At 50.4% G+C, this 16,055-nt stretch overlaps 1 protein-coding gene across 1 annotated transcript; it reads left to right on the top strand.

The window, feature by feature from the left end:
• Window positions 1-1,867: 1,867 nt before the first annotated feature.
• Window positions 1,868-8,870, top strand: TAC4 (tachykinin precursor 4). The gene is made up of 4 exons (XM_004591217.2): window positions 1,868-2,172; window positions 5,146-5,239; window positions 8,480-8,539; window positions 8,851-8,870. The coding sequence occupies exons 1-4, from the start codon at window positions 2,050-2,052 to the stop codon at window positions 8,868-8,870; spliced, it is 297 nt and encodes a 98-aa protein (XP_004591274.2). The 5' UTR covers window positions 1,868-2,049.
• The last annotated feature ends 7,185 nt before the right edge of the window (window positions 8,871-16,055 follow it).

Here is a 16,055-nt window from a genome sequence, read left to right as displayed (position 1 = left end):
CTAGGGGTCTGGAAATAAACAGAAGGCGATGAGGAGACATTGGAGAGACAGCTCAGGGGTTTAGAAGATCATTTTAACACAGTCAATAGAGTTTGGGGGCAGACATTGTGACTCAGTGTGGAAAGCCACTGCTTGGGACACTCTCATCCCATATCTGAGGATCTAGAAAGTTGTCTGACCTCTACTTCCAAGCCACCTGCCTGTCAATGTGGCTTAGTTAAGAGGATGTAGATGACAGCCCAAATGCTTGGGTCTCTGCCATCCTGATGGGTGACCCGGATGGAGATCCTGGCTGCTGACTTCAGCTTGGCCCAGCCCTGGTTGTTACAGCCCTCTGGGAAGTGAGTCAGCAGATATAACAAGTCTGTCTCTTACTCTGCCTTTCAAATGCTTTTTTTTTTTTTTTTAATAGAGAAATATGGGACTGGAGCCTTAGTGTAGTAGCTTTAACTACTGCCTGCAGTGCCAGTATCCTATATAGGTGTTAGTTTGAGTCCCAGCTGCTTTACTTCCAATATAGTTCCCTGCTAATGGTCTGGGAGAGCAGCAGAAGATGACCAACGTCCTTGGGCCTCTGCCCCCATTTGAGAGACCCAAAAGAAGCTCCTGGCTCCTGGTTTTGGCCTGGCCCAGCTCCAGCCATAATGGCCACTTGAGGAGTAAACCAACAGATGAAAACTATCTCTCCATTCCCTTTCCATAAATTTGCCTGTCAAATAGAAATAAATAAATCTCTTTCTTAAAAAGATTTATTTATTTTTAATTGGAAAGGTGGATATACAGAGAGGAGGAGAGACAGAGAGGAAAATCTTCTGTCCGATGGTTCGCTCTCCAAGTGACCGAAATGACTGGAACTGAGCCAATCCGAAGCCAGGAGCCTCTTCCAGGTCTCCCATGTGGGTGCAGGGTCCCAAGGCTTTGGGCCGTCCTTGACTGCATTCCTAGGCCGCAAGCAGGGAGCTGGATGGGAAGCGGGGCCACCAGGCTTAGAACTGGCGCCCATTTGGGTTCCCAGCACGTTCAAGGTGAGGACTTTAACCGCTATGCTATCGCACCAGGCCCTAAATAAATCTTTTGAAAAATATTTGCAAATGATGCCATTTTTCTGGCACATCTCAACTCACCTGTGAGAAGCCACATTTCTTTTTGAAAAAGCAGTATTTATTTTTATTTTATTTGAAAAGCAGAGACACAGATCTTTCATCTGCTAGCAAGTTCGCTCCTCAAATGCTCTCAACCACCAGGGCTGGGCCAGACGAAGCCCAGGAGCCCAGCCTGCAACTTCAGCTGGGTTTGCTATGTGGGCAGCAAGAACTCAACCGCTTGAGCCAGTACCTGCTGCCTTGCAGGGTGTACATTAGCAGGAAGCTGGGTTAGAAACAGAGCCAGGACTCCAGTATGGGATGAGGGCTTCTCAAGAGGCATCTAAACCACTGTGCCAAAAGCCCAGTTCCTTGAAGCACTATGTCATTTCTTAGGACAGGACATGCATTTTTTTTAAGCACTCATGGGGACTATGGATGGAGCAGAGTGCTGAAAAGGGACTTTGAAGCAGAGGGAGAGACCAATGATAGGGTCTCGTTCAGCTCTGGGAAGGGCCTCCGGGTGCAGAACAAGACACCTGGAGCCACACAGTCCACGAGTCCCTTGTGGTCTGCAGCCAGGGAGCTGGAAGCTCCAGGCCCCAGACACTGCCCCATTGTGCACCTGTCACGGGAGGGAATGCAGCCAAAGGTGAGGCAGGTGTTGCATCAGAGTGGTAAGTCCTGGGGATCGAATGTTAGGGGGCGGCAGGGGGAGGGATCTGTTCCCTCCTCTGGAGAGGATTTGGCTATCATTGGCCTTTCCAGCCAGGAGTGGGGGTGGGGGAGGGTGTTAAATAAGCTGAAGGAAACAAGCAGGATTGCTGGAAAGAGAACAGGGGGAAGCGTCCCCCTCCTCCGCTCACACTCAAGCAGCTGAAGGGCAGGCCACAGCCTGCTGAAGGTGGAGTCTTCAGGCCCTGAGTGAGGGGATCCTGGAGGGTCCCAGGACACAGTAGCCCTTGTCATGGTGCCCAGCCTTCCCCTGCTGCTCCTAATGGGGCTGTCTTTGTGTGCTGTGGCAGGTGACGGTGGGGAGGAACTGACCCTCGGCACTGAAGCAGGATCCTGGGTAACCGTGAACCTGCAGGTACTGTTGGGGGAGGCTCTGCCCAGGGAAGCGGGTGGTCCACACTGGAGGGGCTGCAGATCTTCACAGCTGCCAGAAGGGAATGCCATTATTAGACTCTCTCTGGGCATAGGGTCAAGCCACGTTAAGAGTAGCAGTGTGTGTGTTGGGGGAGGGAGGTGAGACACCTGCTATGCTTCTGGCTGTACCACTTAACACTCTAAATATTAACTTATCTAAGCTCAACTTCCTTGGGGAGGGGACCACAAGATTTCCATTTCACAGAGAAGGAAACTGAGACACAGAGAGGTCATATTACTCATGTAAGGCTGCACAGCTTCCCAAACCACCATACGTTCCATCCAGGGTCTGCCTCTGGGCACCTATGCCTCAGAAAGCTTCCAGAATTTACTCTCAAGGGCATCTACTTGGGACAGAATTACTGGTTCACCTCATATGGGGAGATTATCTTAGATTTCCTGACAGGGACTGATGGGTGGTTTCTTCTGCTGACCTGAACCGAATCCAGTCACTGGGGAGAGGTCTATAGTGAAAGACCCAGCACCCACAGCACCCCTCACCCTGCCCTGGGTGACAAAGATGCTACCTTAAGAGAGTTCCCCATCAGTCACGGATCAACACCAGGCATAAACACAGAGCAAGAAGAGACTACCAGTCAGCAATGGGTGAAACCTGGCTCGTTTCCTTGGATAGGGAACACACGGGGGCATGGGCCTAAGGCCATGTTGAGGCCCCCTGGAGCTCTTAGAGATGGGACCACACGAAGAACCAGGCATGGCCGCTTCCTGCCTGATTTGTCTATTCAGAGTGTGTGTGCAGCTGGAAGGCAGCATACTGGGAGACCCGGGTTCGAATTTTGCTTCTGCACTGCCTCCTGCTGCTTGCTAGACAGCAGCTTCCTGGCCTGCAGATATGGGCAGAGGGAAAGGACTCCCCCTCCCCTCCAGGATTTTCTTAAGCTTTGGTGAGGCTGTTGCTGCAGTGCACTCAGTAGCTGTGGGCAAAGTTGTGGGCCAAATCTGTCCCCACCCACCAGGCACATCATGCTGCAACTGGGGCCAAGCTTTCCTCTCTCTTTCCTGTCTCTATCCTGCTGCTTCCCAAGAAGGTGGGAAGGGTGCAAGACATGGGAGGGGACACTGGGTTAGAAAACAGGAGGAACTCACACCTTAACAAATATCAGGTTGCTAAGCATTTATACAAACGAAGTGTTGAGGTGACCGTTGAGGTGGGAGTGCCTTCCGGGATGGGGTTGTGGCCTTCCAGGCTCTCAGGGCTTCCTGCCCGCAGCCATCCTTGGAGCTAGGGGACATGAGGGGGGGAGGCGGTTAGGGAGTGTTAGGGGATGACAGGAGTCCTTGCTGATGGCCTCTTAATGCCCAGCTCCATGTAGAAACTGTTGAATCCATAAACAGCCCTTCTCTCTGGCTTGCCTTTGAAGGCCGCCTTTTATTCAGGCAAAGTGGTTTTCATGGGCAGAAATGGGTCCAAATCTCCGAAGAGACTGTCCCAGTTTCTGGCCAGGCTGGACGACTCCATCGGAGACAGCTTCCCCAGCCACTGACGCCCCAGGAAGGAAATAGACAGATTGGAAACGACTGAATTAGCAAAAGGCTTAAGAAACAATCCACCCTGGAGCAGCAAAGGGGTTTCTATGGCTCCCCCTCCCCAGGCTCCTGCTGGTCCCAAGAGCTCCAGGGGGCTCTGCAGGGGTTGGCAGGGGAACAGGCCCTGACCCAAGTCCAGCACCCAGCCTGCTGGTGGGCAGCCTGCGTTACCAGGAAGGTTGAGCCTGTAGAAAGGTCTCATTCCCTGAGGCCTCAGGTTATGGTCAGGGCAGAGGGCACAGACCCAGGTCTTAGGGCTAATGGGGGAATAAGGCGCTACATCTGCAGCCCTGTTCAGGACGTCTGCCCCACCTGCTTGATGGCTCTGCCAAGGGACAGCCACGGTCCTCTTGGGAGGTGCAGACTCTAAGGTAAGGTGAATCAGGGCCTGGAATGATAGGGGAGCAGGAGTGGGGGCGAGGAAAGGGGCCAGTCCCACCCTGAGTACCTGGGCTGCCCCTTCCTCGTCTACACCAGGAACACTTCCCAAGCTGGAGCAGAGTCTTGTGCAAGATTGAGTGGGACTCAGCCACTGCCTGTGCCACTTCAGGCAAGTCTCAGCACCTCGTTACATCTCAGGTTTTGCATTTCCTGCTTCTGATGGTGACTGTCAGGGCTTAAATGGGATTGGTGCTGTAACACAGTGGGTTAAGCTACTGCTTGGGATCCCCTATCAGTGTGTCTGTCTTGACTGTTTCACTTCTGACCCAGCTTTCTGTTGGTCCCGGGAGGCAACAGGTGATGGCTCAAGCAGTTGACTCCTTGCCCCCAGATGGAAGATCCAGATGGAGTTTCAAGCCTCTGGTTTAGCTTGGCTCTGCCCTGGTTATCATGAGTACTTGGGGAGTAAATTAGAAGAGGGAAGACTTCTATTTTTTTTTAAGATTTATTTATTTTTATTGGAAAGGCAGATATACAGAGAAGAGACAGAGAGGAAGATCTTCCATCCAATGATTCACTTCCCAAGCGGCTATAATGATCAGAGCTGAGCTGATCCGAAGCCAGGAGCCAGGAGCTTCTTCTGGGTCCCCCACGTGGGTGCAGGGTCCCAAGACTTTGGGCCGTCCTCCCTTGCTTTCCCAGGACACAAGCAGGAAGCTGGATGGGAAGCGGGGCTGCCGGGACATGAACTAGTGCCCAGCATGAGCAAGGGGAGGACTTTAGCTACTAGGCTACCATGCTAGGCCCAAAATAAAACAAATCTTTAAAACACACACACCCATACACATACACACACACACAGTGCCCAGTGTAGCACTGAGACAAGTACCTAATGACTGTGAGCTGCTGCCACTGAGATGGTGGCCACTCAAGCTTCCCTCCCTGTCTCCTTGCCCACCTCCTTGCCTACCCCCTACTTCCCCAGGTAGGCGCTGTCGCCAGTATTCAGCTCCAGCTGCACGAGGTGAAGAGGGGCAAGGCCAGCCAGTTCTTCGGGCTGATGGGGAAGCGGGTGAGAGGTGAGTGATGGGAGATGGGGCAGAAGCCCAGGGAGGAATGGTTTAGAAGATAGTATAGGAGCTGGGTGGAGTTACTCCAGCCCAGTAATAGGGGTTGCTCATGACATGGGGTACAGATGACTGATAAATGAATGACCAGCCAACCAAATTGATTTGGGAAGTGCTGACAATTACAACAAGCAACAGTTGAAAACCAGAGCTGACCCCACATTATGGGTAGCAATAGTCACCCCTGGGGCTCCCTGTGGAGGGGCAATGCTCTGCATCTGGCTGGTGCCCTGGCAGGGGCCTTGAAACCTGCATCCAGATGGGAGCAGCTATCAGCCAAGCTTTTCTAGTCCATTCTGTTAGGCTTAACCAGAATTGCCAAAGTGAACCTGTTTCCCGAGGGCATTCATAACATGGGAGGCCTGTCCTACAGGGACAGGGAGCATGCCGTCTGTCATACAGCTGTCTTCACTGCTCTGTCAACATCGGATGTTTCAAGTGGTAATGCCCTATGTTGGCAAGGGGGTGACAAAATGGAACTCCTGTGCCTGGAGGACATGCTGGCACTATCCATCAGAGTTGGAAATGGGTGTGCCTTTTAACCCACGGTCTCATTTTAGGGAATCTGTGAGATGTTTGTACAAAAGTACCAACATGGTTGTAATGGAAAGCACTTGGAAATCAGATGATGAGAAGGCAGAGAAGGGATATCTGCCAGCATTGTGGCACGGTGGATTAAGCCATGGCTTCCCAAACTAGCATCCTATATTGGAGTGAAGGTCTGAATCCCAGTTATTCCACTTCCATTCTGCATTCCTGCTAATGTTTCTGGGAAAGCAGCAGATGATGACCAAAATCCTTAGGCCTCTTGCCACCCTTGGACCAAAACGTGAAACTCCTGGCTCTGACCAGCCATTGCAGCCATCTGGGAAATGAAACAGTGAACAGATGATATTCCTCTCTCTCTCTCAATTCCACCATCCTCCCCTCCCTCATCACTCTGCCTTTCAAATAAATAAACCTTTAAAAAAAGTATGGATAGGGGGTGAAGTGGATGCTGCAGCACAGCAAATTAAGCCACTGGTTACAATGCCCACATCTTGTATTGGGTTGTTGGTTCATCTCCTGGCTACTCTGCTTCCAATCCAGCTTCCTGCTTTTGTCCCTGAAAAATTGTGGATGATGGCCCAAGTACCTGGGTTCCTGTTACCCTTGTAGATGACCCAGATGACATCTCAGGCTCCTGGCTTTGGCCTGGCCTGTCTGTTGAAGCCATTTATAGAATGAACCCAGCAAATGAAAGGTCTTTCTCTTCTTGTCTCTCTGCCTTTCAGATATATAAATGTTCTTTTAAAAATGGGAATATTTAAATGTGTGAGGTATAGCCATAATTTTTGTGGATGAGGCAGATCTGTGGGAATATATGGAAAGAACTCCATAAAACATGCTTAAGCAGAACGACATGCCCGAGTTGAACCTACTTGTTTTCAAAAAGCTAGACTCACACATTTATGCAAATGCACAGGGAAAGTATAAACAGTGGTTATATCTGGGACAGGAAGTAAAGATGAGGAAGAGAATGAGGAGGGATTTTAATTTTATCATACAAACTCTGCATATTTTTTATAGTGGGCATGCATTCAAAGGCTGCATTTGTAATATAAAAAATATGCACCTAAAAATAAAGAAAACCAACTTGTGACCAAACACTTTTGGCTTCAGTTTCCTCCCCTACAAAACAAGGTCTAGACTGGCCCATTTCCAAGTGAAACAAATCCAACAATCCAGGAGGAGCAGGGGATGGAAGGCTAAGAGAAATATTTTAAAATTTATTCATTCATTTATTTGGTAGAGAGAATGAGAAAGATAGGCAGAGAGCCCCCATCCACTGGTTACCCCCGCCCCCCCACATGCCCATGCCAGCCAGGGTTGGGCAAGGCTGAAGCTGGGAGCTGGGAACTGTGTTCAGGTCTCCTCTATGGATGGCAGGGACCCAACTCCTAGAGACATTACCTTCTGCCTCCCAGTGTGTGCACTAGCAGGAAGCTGGAATTAGGACCAGAGCTAGAACCTGACGTCAGGCACTCAGGTTTGGGCTGAGGGTGTCTTCACCTACACCTGCCCCCAAGAACTCCTTTGTGAGCACTTGCTATGCTCACACAGGACTATATTGCCATAACATCCTCCTTATCATCAGCAGGGGAACTAAGGCTCAGGTAAGTCAAGTACTTTTCCCAAGGATGCCCAGCTGGTGCCAGGTGCCAATGACTCCTCCTGGGTTGGTGTCTTTCCCAGCACTCCACACTGTCTCCTTTAGGGCATGTCCCTACTGCCACATGATGACCACCGAGGGACTAACATGCCTCTGAAGGCCCCCAAGGTGCCTAGCCAGAATCCTGAGCCTTTCCCACCTGCCCATGTCCCCTTGGAAGCCCACACTCCTCTTTGCTCCTTTCTCCTTCCCCAGGAATACATCCAATTTAGCCATGGAGAACAACTGGTCAGTTTGCCCAGATATCCCCCTCAGCATGTCCTGGAGAGGTGGAGGTCTGTGATCTCAACCACTAACTAGTCAGGGAGGAGGGGCAGCCAGTGTGGCTTGGCTGGGCTTTCTGATGGTTTCCTCACAAGGGAGGTCCATGCATGCCCAGAGTGGTTGTTGGAATGGGAGGAGACAGGGATGGGCGAGTCTCATTCTGCTAGAGTTGCAAAATTTTTTCAGCTCTGTACTGTAAAAACTAATCAAGCCCTCAAAACTTCAGCCCCTTCCACCCAGACGGCTCTTCCAACCACAGAGCTAAGAGGCCTGGCCTGCTTAGAAGCTTCCGGTGAAAAGGGAGAAACAGGCTTGAAACTAACCAATCTCACTGTGCTTTCACGTGCCCTAATAGGTGCAGTCCTCCCTGTCAGGTCTCCTGCCTGCCTGCCAGCTCAATGGGGCTCACCTCCTCGGCCCAGGGCACTGTGCTCTCCTTGGCACAACATGCCCTCAAACCTCCCCATGGGCAGGGGAGTCTCTACACCCAGGCCTATGAGAAGTGCCCACTGGGTATCTGAAGAAGGGAAGAAGGCATGATGGAAGGAATTGATGACTGTAATCAGTGTGGGAACCAAACCAGGATGTCTTCTTAAGTTCCAGGAGGACTCAGAAGTGGCCCTTCGATAAGGCCTCAGTTCTGCCCTTGTCCCTGATGTTTCCCAAGACAGTCGACCCCTGATGCCATGTTCTCTCTCTTCTTTCTCCCTTGCCAGGGTATCGGACAGGACAAATGGTTCAGGGCTCACTGGGCAGGAGAGGATTATCCAGGAAAGGTAGGTGAAAGCTTTCAGTGGGTGGCAAGAACATTAGGAGAGTGGCCAGACACGTTGTTGCCATTCCTCTGGGGGGGGGGGAGGGAGAAGACAGGGAGGAAACTGGGAAAGTAGGAGGAGAGGGGAGATGGGGCAGGAAGCTAGATAGGCAGGCTCCCCACAAGCCATCAGGCAGTCAGTCAGGGCACAGGGAAGTGGTCACTGTGGTGGCCACTCCTCCCCACCAACTCTCCCATCAGCCCCAGGCACACTCTGACCCCAGTGCCCCTCAGCAAATGACTGGAACATGCTCTTACTCTCTTACTGTGAAGGTCTGGTCATTGACTATTAGTGAGCTCCCATCAAATGAGTGCCCATCACCCTGGGAGGGCCAGCACCCTCAGCAGACACCTTCTGGCAGGAGCCTTACCCCATATGGCTCCCAGGGCAAGAAAGCAGAGAAGTGAATCAGGATGGTCCCAGCTCAGTGAGACAGGCAGTGAGTGCCCCAGCTGGGCAGATATCAAACGGACCCCAGTTGGCCTTCCTTTGTGTCTAAGATCTCCCCTCCTCATCCTCCCCTCCAAGGGCTGCAGACTCCTGGGACCCTCCCTGGCTCCCCTGGTGGAAGGCACACCTCCTCATTCCAACGTTGGCTCCTGGACTAAAGATGGAAACATCCTCAATTTTCCCTGCTTTTGTTTTGTTTAAGAGATCTATTTATTTGAAAGGCAGAGTGAGAGAAAAACCTTCCATCCTTGGAGGTTCACTCCCCAAATGGCCATGACAGTTGGGGCTGGGCTGGACTGCAGTTGGGAGCCTGGAGCTCTATGCCTGATCTCCCATGTGGGCAGCAGGGACTCATGTACTTGAGCCATCATCTGCTGCTTCCCAGGAGCATTGGCAGAGAGCTGCACCAGAAGTGGAGTAGGTGGGACACCAACTTGACCCTCCCATCTAGGATATAGGGGGATCTCCCAGTAGTTGTTTAGCTCACTGCATCACAGTGCCCACCCTATTTCCCCAGATTTTCTTTTTCAGTATTTGAATCACTGTATTTAGAGGGTCATAGAAATTACCCCAATACCAAATAGAAATAAATGCCCCTATGTGCGTGTGGTGGGCAAGAAGCTTAGAGGTCAGTATTTGAGGCTGGCACTGTGGCAAAGCTACTTACTGTACCAGCATCCCATTTTCAAGTCCCCCCACTCCACCTACCTGATGCAGCTACCTACTAATGCTCCTGAGAAAGCAGTGGATGATGCGCCAAGTCCTTGGGCCCCTGCCACGCAATGTAGGAGACCCAGATGGAATTCCAAGCTCATGGCTTTGAACCCAGAGATGAAAGATCTCCCTCTCTCTCTGCCTTTCAAACTAAAAAACAAACAAAAAAAAAGTTTCAGTCATTTTTCAGAGATGAAAAAAAACTTGCCCCAAGTGTCAACAGTGAGTTAACAGTGAGTCTCGCTTGTCCCCTGGAGGGCCCCTGACATCCCCCTTAGGAAGTATTCCCTGACAGAGCACTGAGCTTTGGCTCCGCCCCCATTGTAGAAGTGCCTGCAAATGAGTGATGGCAGGGCAGCAGATGAGCCTGCAGTCCCAGCGCCTCAGGCAGGGAACCAGGACCCCAAGAATGGAGGCCTCCCCTAACCACCATCACATCCAGAATTCTCCCCAGGCAGCACGGATGTGGACCAACGTTCCGAGTGAGAGCCACTCACGCATGCTTCTACAGGATACCTGGCCCATGGCACTCCCTGGATGTTACCACAGACCAGCCCAAGGCCAGCTCTTGTCCATGGGGTTCTTGTTCGCAACAGTGGCATTCCTGTGAGGCCCATGCTGACATCGCAGGGTTTCTTCCAGAACTCTGGGTGTCCAGCAGCAGTCGGAGCTGCTCTCACCCTGGAGATGAAGGGACCCTGCCCTCCCTCATCCTCAGCTCCCTGCACAACAGCTGCAAGTCTTGTGCACTCTACCCTCATGCCGGGCACGCTGCAGGGCTCAATAAATGAATGACCAACGAATGGCTTCTTCTCTGGCACAGGGCAGAGGGCAGGATGGACTGAGCTCTGGCACCCTGTCCAGGAGTCTCCCTGGCAGGCAGCAGGCCAAGATACTTTTTCAGAATTTCAGAAAGATTACACAGCCCTCTTGCACAGGTGACAGATGGGCTTGGGACAGGTGAGGATGAGACATCCATGGGGCATCATGGAAACAGGAAAGGCATCATGAGGCAGGCGGCGGGGGGGGGGGGGCACTGTGGAAAGGGATTTGAGAGAGGGGTCCTCTCTTTTAGGATCCTATGCAACCCAATCCACAGAGTGACACTCTCCCTCCGTTGTCATAAGCTCAAGGCTGAGCTTCAAATGCATGCACCTCCTGACTGGGGAGCAGAATGGCCCCAATTTCAGGGACTCCTCATCTGAGGGGTTGACCATTGTTCCGGTCCTAGTTTATGAGCACGTGGGTCACAAAGGGATGCTGAGGACACATATCAACCAGCATGAACTAAACCATCGAGGCAAACTAAGGAGTGAGCTGGGAGGTGTGCAGGCAGCATCAACAATACAGCAGATCCATTCACTGGGCATTCAGCTGCTTGGTGTCCTGCTATCCATAAAGGAGGAAAACAGAGTCGTTTCTCAGGGCCTTTGTGGCGTGGGGCAGGGAGCCAGGCTGCTGGGGGTAGGGGAGGGCAGGCATGGTGGAGTGGGCAGGATCCTCCTCTGGGGACAGGGAGGCGTCAGTGGCTGCAGAGGCTACAAGAGAGGCCAGTGGGGCAGTACAGCCAGGAAGACCCTGTCTTCTTGGCCTTGGCTGATGAGCATCTTGAGCCCCAAATCAACCTTGGACCTGACCGCTTCATTTCTCACACGTTCTCAGGGTACCCAGTGATAACTGTGGGGTATGGCGAGTGCATGCCTCCTCCTGAGTCTGATCCTGTTGCCTCAGTTTCCCAACTACTTGTGATGCCCGTCCTCTCCTTGTGACACACCAGGCAACCCCATGTCTACCTCCCCACTACCCAGGAAGCGGTTCTTCGCAATAACGCAACTCAAAGAACCAGCATGGGGGCTACACACTTCACTCTGTGGATGCAGTTCAGGACATTTGGGAGATGAAGTCTGCCACTTAGGTGAAGTTACTCCTTATGCTGGCACTTCACTAGGCGCTTTGTTGGGCCGAGATGGGAACGAAGCATGCCATTGGCATCTGCCCCAAAGGACTGCACTGCCTTACACTGAATCCCTGATGCCATTCACCCTGGGCAAAGCCCACTGCCCGCTCTCCAGCTGATCTGCTTCAAACCCATCACAGCCACCCAGGCTTCCAGTTTCTGCACTTCTATACTATCCTTCTAGCAAGGGGACAACTTTTCTCTTAGTGCTGTCCAGCCCAGGAACCGCCCCTCTCTCTGCTGCCTTCTTGAAATTCTCCAAATGCTTAGCACATTTCTCTACCAGCAGTTAGTATCTGTTACACTGTAGATGCTGAAATGAACAATTTATCTACACAACGCAGGGTCTCTCAAGGCTAGAAATCACATCTTACCTTCATACTTTCAGCTCCAACAACAGGGCCCGGCACACCGGAGGGCCCTACAGTGTTCTGGATGAAGGAGTCCTATGTCCTGTCCTCAATGACTATCTCTAGGGAATCACGAAGATGCCTAACTAAATGCAAGTACCCTAGAAAAGTCAGGATAGCTCCCACTCAATGAATATGTAGTTCTCAACAACACCTCTTAACACTGAGGACCCTAAGCTCTTACCATCATCTGCATCTCTGCAAATGGTACCTTCATATACCCAGATGTTCAAGCCAGCAGCCTAGGAGTTCCACTCAGCTCCTAAAATACAGCACTTATCACTGACTCTTCCAAAATTCATCTTTTTGCCATTTTCATCATCACCATTAACTCCCTGCCCTGGACATTCTAATCATCTAGGGAGGCAATTGGCAGACAGATCTCTTTCTCCGTCTCCTTGTATCTCTGTAACTATGTTAAGTAAATAAAATTAAGGGAAAAAAGTTATAATTCTCTAGGTTGGCAGGACTGAGCAAGATGGTTCAGCTTCCAGTGGTACCAGCAGGGGCCACTCGGGAGGCTGCATTTGGCTGGGCCTGAAACAATTCTGGGGGCTGGGGCACCATGGCCTTCTTACACATTGTTGTTGTGATGTAATGACCTCTCATTGTTGTTTTAAAAGATTTTTTTTTATTGCAATGTCAGATATACAGAGAGGAAGATCCTCTATCTGATGATTCACTCCCCAAGTGACCACAACGGCTAGTGCTGCACCGATCCAAAGCCAGGAGTCAGGAATCAGGAGCTTCTTCCAGGTCTCCCACACAGGTGCAGGGTCCCAAGGTTTTGGCACATCCTCCACTGCTTTCCCAGGCCACAAGCAGGGAGCTGGATGGGAAGTGGAGCTGCCAGGATTAGAACTGATGCCTATATGGGATCCCGGTGCATTCAAGGTGATGACTTAAGCCGCTAGGTCACCGTGTCGGGCCCTCTCTCATTGTTCTTTAGTTTAGCTTAAGTTCCAATTTGGAAACATGTCAGTTCCTTTCCAATAGCGAGAATGTCACTTCTGTAACTCTGGGTTAGCCTACATGGGTCACAAGTGCAGCTTACACTCAAGAGAGAAAAAAATCTCTTCCTGGAAGGACCAGTAAGTGTTCCCAGGGCTGAACTCCACTGCTGCTGCCATCTTCAGAGACAATCTACCACACCTCTGTGTCTGTGATAGAGTACAGGCTTCTGATCACTGTAAGATAAGAGTAGCAGCAAGACGTACCCAGGGAAGGGCCTGGTGCAATAGCCTAGTGGCTAAAGTCCTAACCTTGTATGCGCTGGGATCCCATATGGGTGCTGGTACATGTCCTGGCTGCTCCAATTCCCTTCCAGCTCCCAGCTTTTGGCCTGGGAAGACGCTAGAGGATGGCCCGAAGCCTTGGGACCCTGCACCTGCATGAAAAACCCAGAAGTTCCTGGATTCAGATCAGCTCAGCTCTGGCTGTTGTGGCCACTTGGGGAGTAAACCAGCAGATGGAAAATCTTTTTCTCTGCCTTTCCTTCTCTCTGTAAATCTAACTTAAAAAAAAAAAAAAATCTCCGGGCCTAGCCTCACCTTGCACGTGCCAGGATCCCATATGGGTGCTGATTCTAATCCCAGCAGCCCTGTTTGAGGCCCAGGAAAGCAGTCAAGGACAGCCCAAAGCCTCGGGACCCTGCATCCACATGGGAGACCCAGAAGCTCCTGGCTTCGGATAGGCTCAGCTCTGGCTGTTGTGGTCACTAGGGGGATGAATCATTGGACAAATCTTCCCACTGTCTCTCCTCCTCTCTGTGTATTTGACTTCCCAATAAAAATACAAAACAAAAATTTTTTAAATCCCCAATTTAAAACAGAATGGCTTCTTGTAACAAACATACCTTGTCAAGGCTAAAGCTGTTTACATGTCATGTACACTTGGGAGGAGCCATGGAGCCGAAATTGGGCAACACAGGTTACTTTCTCTACTCTTGGGTAGAAGTAAGCAATCCCCAACCCCTCGAGAACAACATCATGGCTTGCACTCACAGGTGCTACACAAGGAACAGAAAGTCAGAAAAGTTCTATTATCTGGACATTTCACACTACCAGGCAATTCTTTGTTTCTGTCTCAGCAGCATTTGTTGGCATTTTAGTGAAGATACCATAAAGGAAGTGGGCAATGGTACTGCACCATCAGCAGGAACCAGCCTCCCAAATGCAGTCATACAGAAATGTGCGGCAGAAAAGGGTGGAACTGAACCAGCAGAGGTCCAATTCTACAATTCTATAACCCAACAACAAAGGGTAGCCCCTAGAATTCTTCACCATGGGCCCCGTGGCATGGCCTAACAGCTAAAATCCTCGCCTTGAACGCCCTGGGATCCCATATGGGCGCCGGTTCTGGTCCCGGCAGCTCCACTTCCCATCCAGCTCCCTGCTTGTGGCCTGGGAAAGCAGTCAAGGACGGCCCAAAGCTTTGGGACCCTGCACCCGCGTGGGAGACCTGGAAGAGGTTCTTGGTTCCTGGCTTCGGACGGGCGCAGCGCCAGCCGTTGCGGCTGCTTGGGGAGTGAATAATCGGATGGAGGATCTTCCTCTCTGTCTCTCCTCCTTTCTGTGTATCCAGCTTTCCAATAATAATAAATAAATCTTTAAAGAAAAAAAAAAAAGAATTCTTCACCATTACTCAGCAAAGTGTGTTTTTTTAGATAATTTATTCTCCACTGATATCTAACCCTAAAAATAAGATTTCTCTGGCTTAAACCCCTTATAGGTATGAGAAGAGGAATCATACGCATAGTATTATATGACATGTGAATACTCTCTATGAATATCTGCTGGGATCATGAAGAGTGTGAAAATTAATGTGGAAAGTTGGGTGGGAGCCCGGCCTGTTCCCTGCTTGTCATGTCACTTCATTTGAAAGCATCGGCTGTGCCCGAACACACTAAGAAGGCACGAGGCAGGCCGAACATAAGATTCCTGTCTTCCTGAATCAGAATCTCCTAACCCTCTGCCCCAGTGCTGGGTTCGAAGGCACAGGATTTTCTTAATGTGTGTACATATTTGCAAAGGTACCATTAAAAAAAAAAAGACTTTGAACATATTCTCAAAAGGTGAGAAGGGATAGAAATCACAGCTTGGAGTAATGCTACAATTCTCATACTTCTCACAAAAACACTGCTTCGGGCCTGGTACTGCAGCCTAGTGGCTAAGTCCTCACCTTGCATGTGTCAATTCATGTCCTGGATGTTGCCTGTTGTGGCTTGAGAAAGCAACAGAGGATGGTCAAAGGCCTTGGGACCCTGTACCCGCGCAGGAGACCCACAAATTGTTTTTGGCTCCGTAACGGCTTAGTTCTGGCTGTTGCAGTAACTTTGAGAGCGAACCTGTGGATGGAAGATCTTTCTCTTCTCAAATTTGACTTTCCAAAAACGGGGAAAAAAAACCCCAACACTTCAATTCCATTTAACTAACAGCTCTTCAAAGGGAAAAAGGAAGGGATATCTATAACTTGTAAAGTTATTAACACATATCCAAAAATGCCAATTTTCCTGTTTTATGGCACTGTGGGCAAGTTGTGGTTTATTTTTGTGTGCTGGTTTTAGACACTATGTAACCATGACCTTGATCTGAACCAACTGCTTTGACGTGGCCAACTCCATTTCAGGCCATTTCTAACCCTGGTCATGCAACTTGTAAAGAACTACAGTGGAAAACCAAAGTTGAGGACAAATCATAAGTACCATCTTGCCATATAAAGGGAATACTGTAGTTTTTAAAGAATGACAAGGAGCAGGCATCTAGCCCAGCAGTTAACAAACTCACACCCCACACTGCAGTACCTGGGCACAGTTCCCAGTTCCAGACTCTAAATTCTTGCCAATGTAGATACTGGCAGCAGCAATTGGAAGTAGTTGGGTTTCTATTAGCCATACAAGAGGCCTGGACTACATTTCCAGCTCTGGTCTCAACCCCCTGAATAGGCA

This window comes from Ochotona princeps, chromosome 17 (genome assembly GCF_030435755.1).
Source record: "Ochotona princeps isolate mOchPri1 chromosome 17, mOchPri1.hap1, whole genome shotgun sequence".
In the NCBI taxonomy this organism is placed as follows: domain Eukaryota; kingdom Metazoa; phylum Chordata; class Mammalia; order Lagomorpha; family Ochotonidae; genus Ochotona; species Ochotona princeps.
The sequence above is the reverse complement of the archived record's forward strand: the minus strand, read 5'-3'. Positions and strand labels throughout refer to the sequence as shown.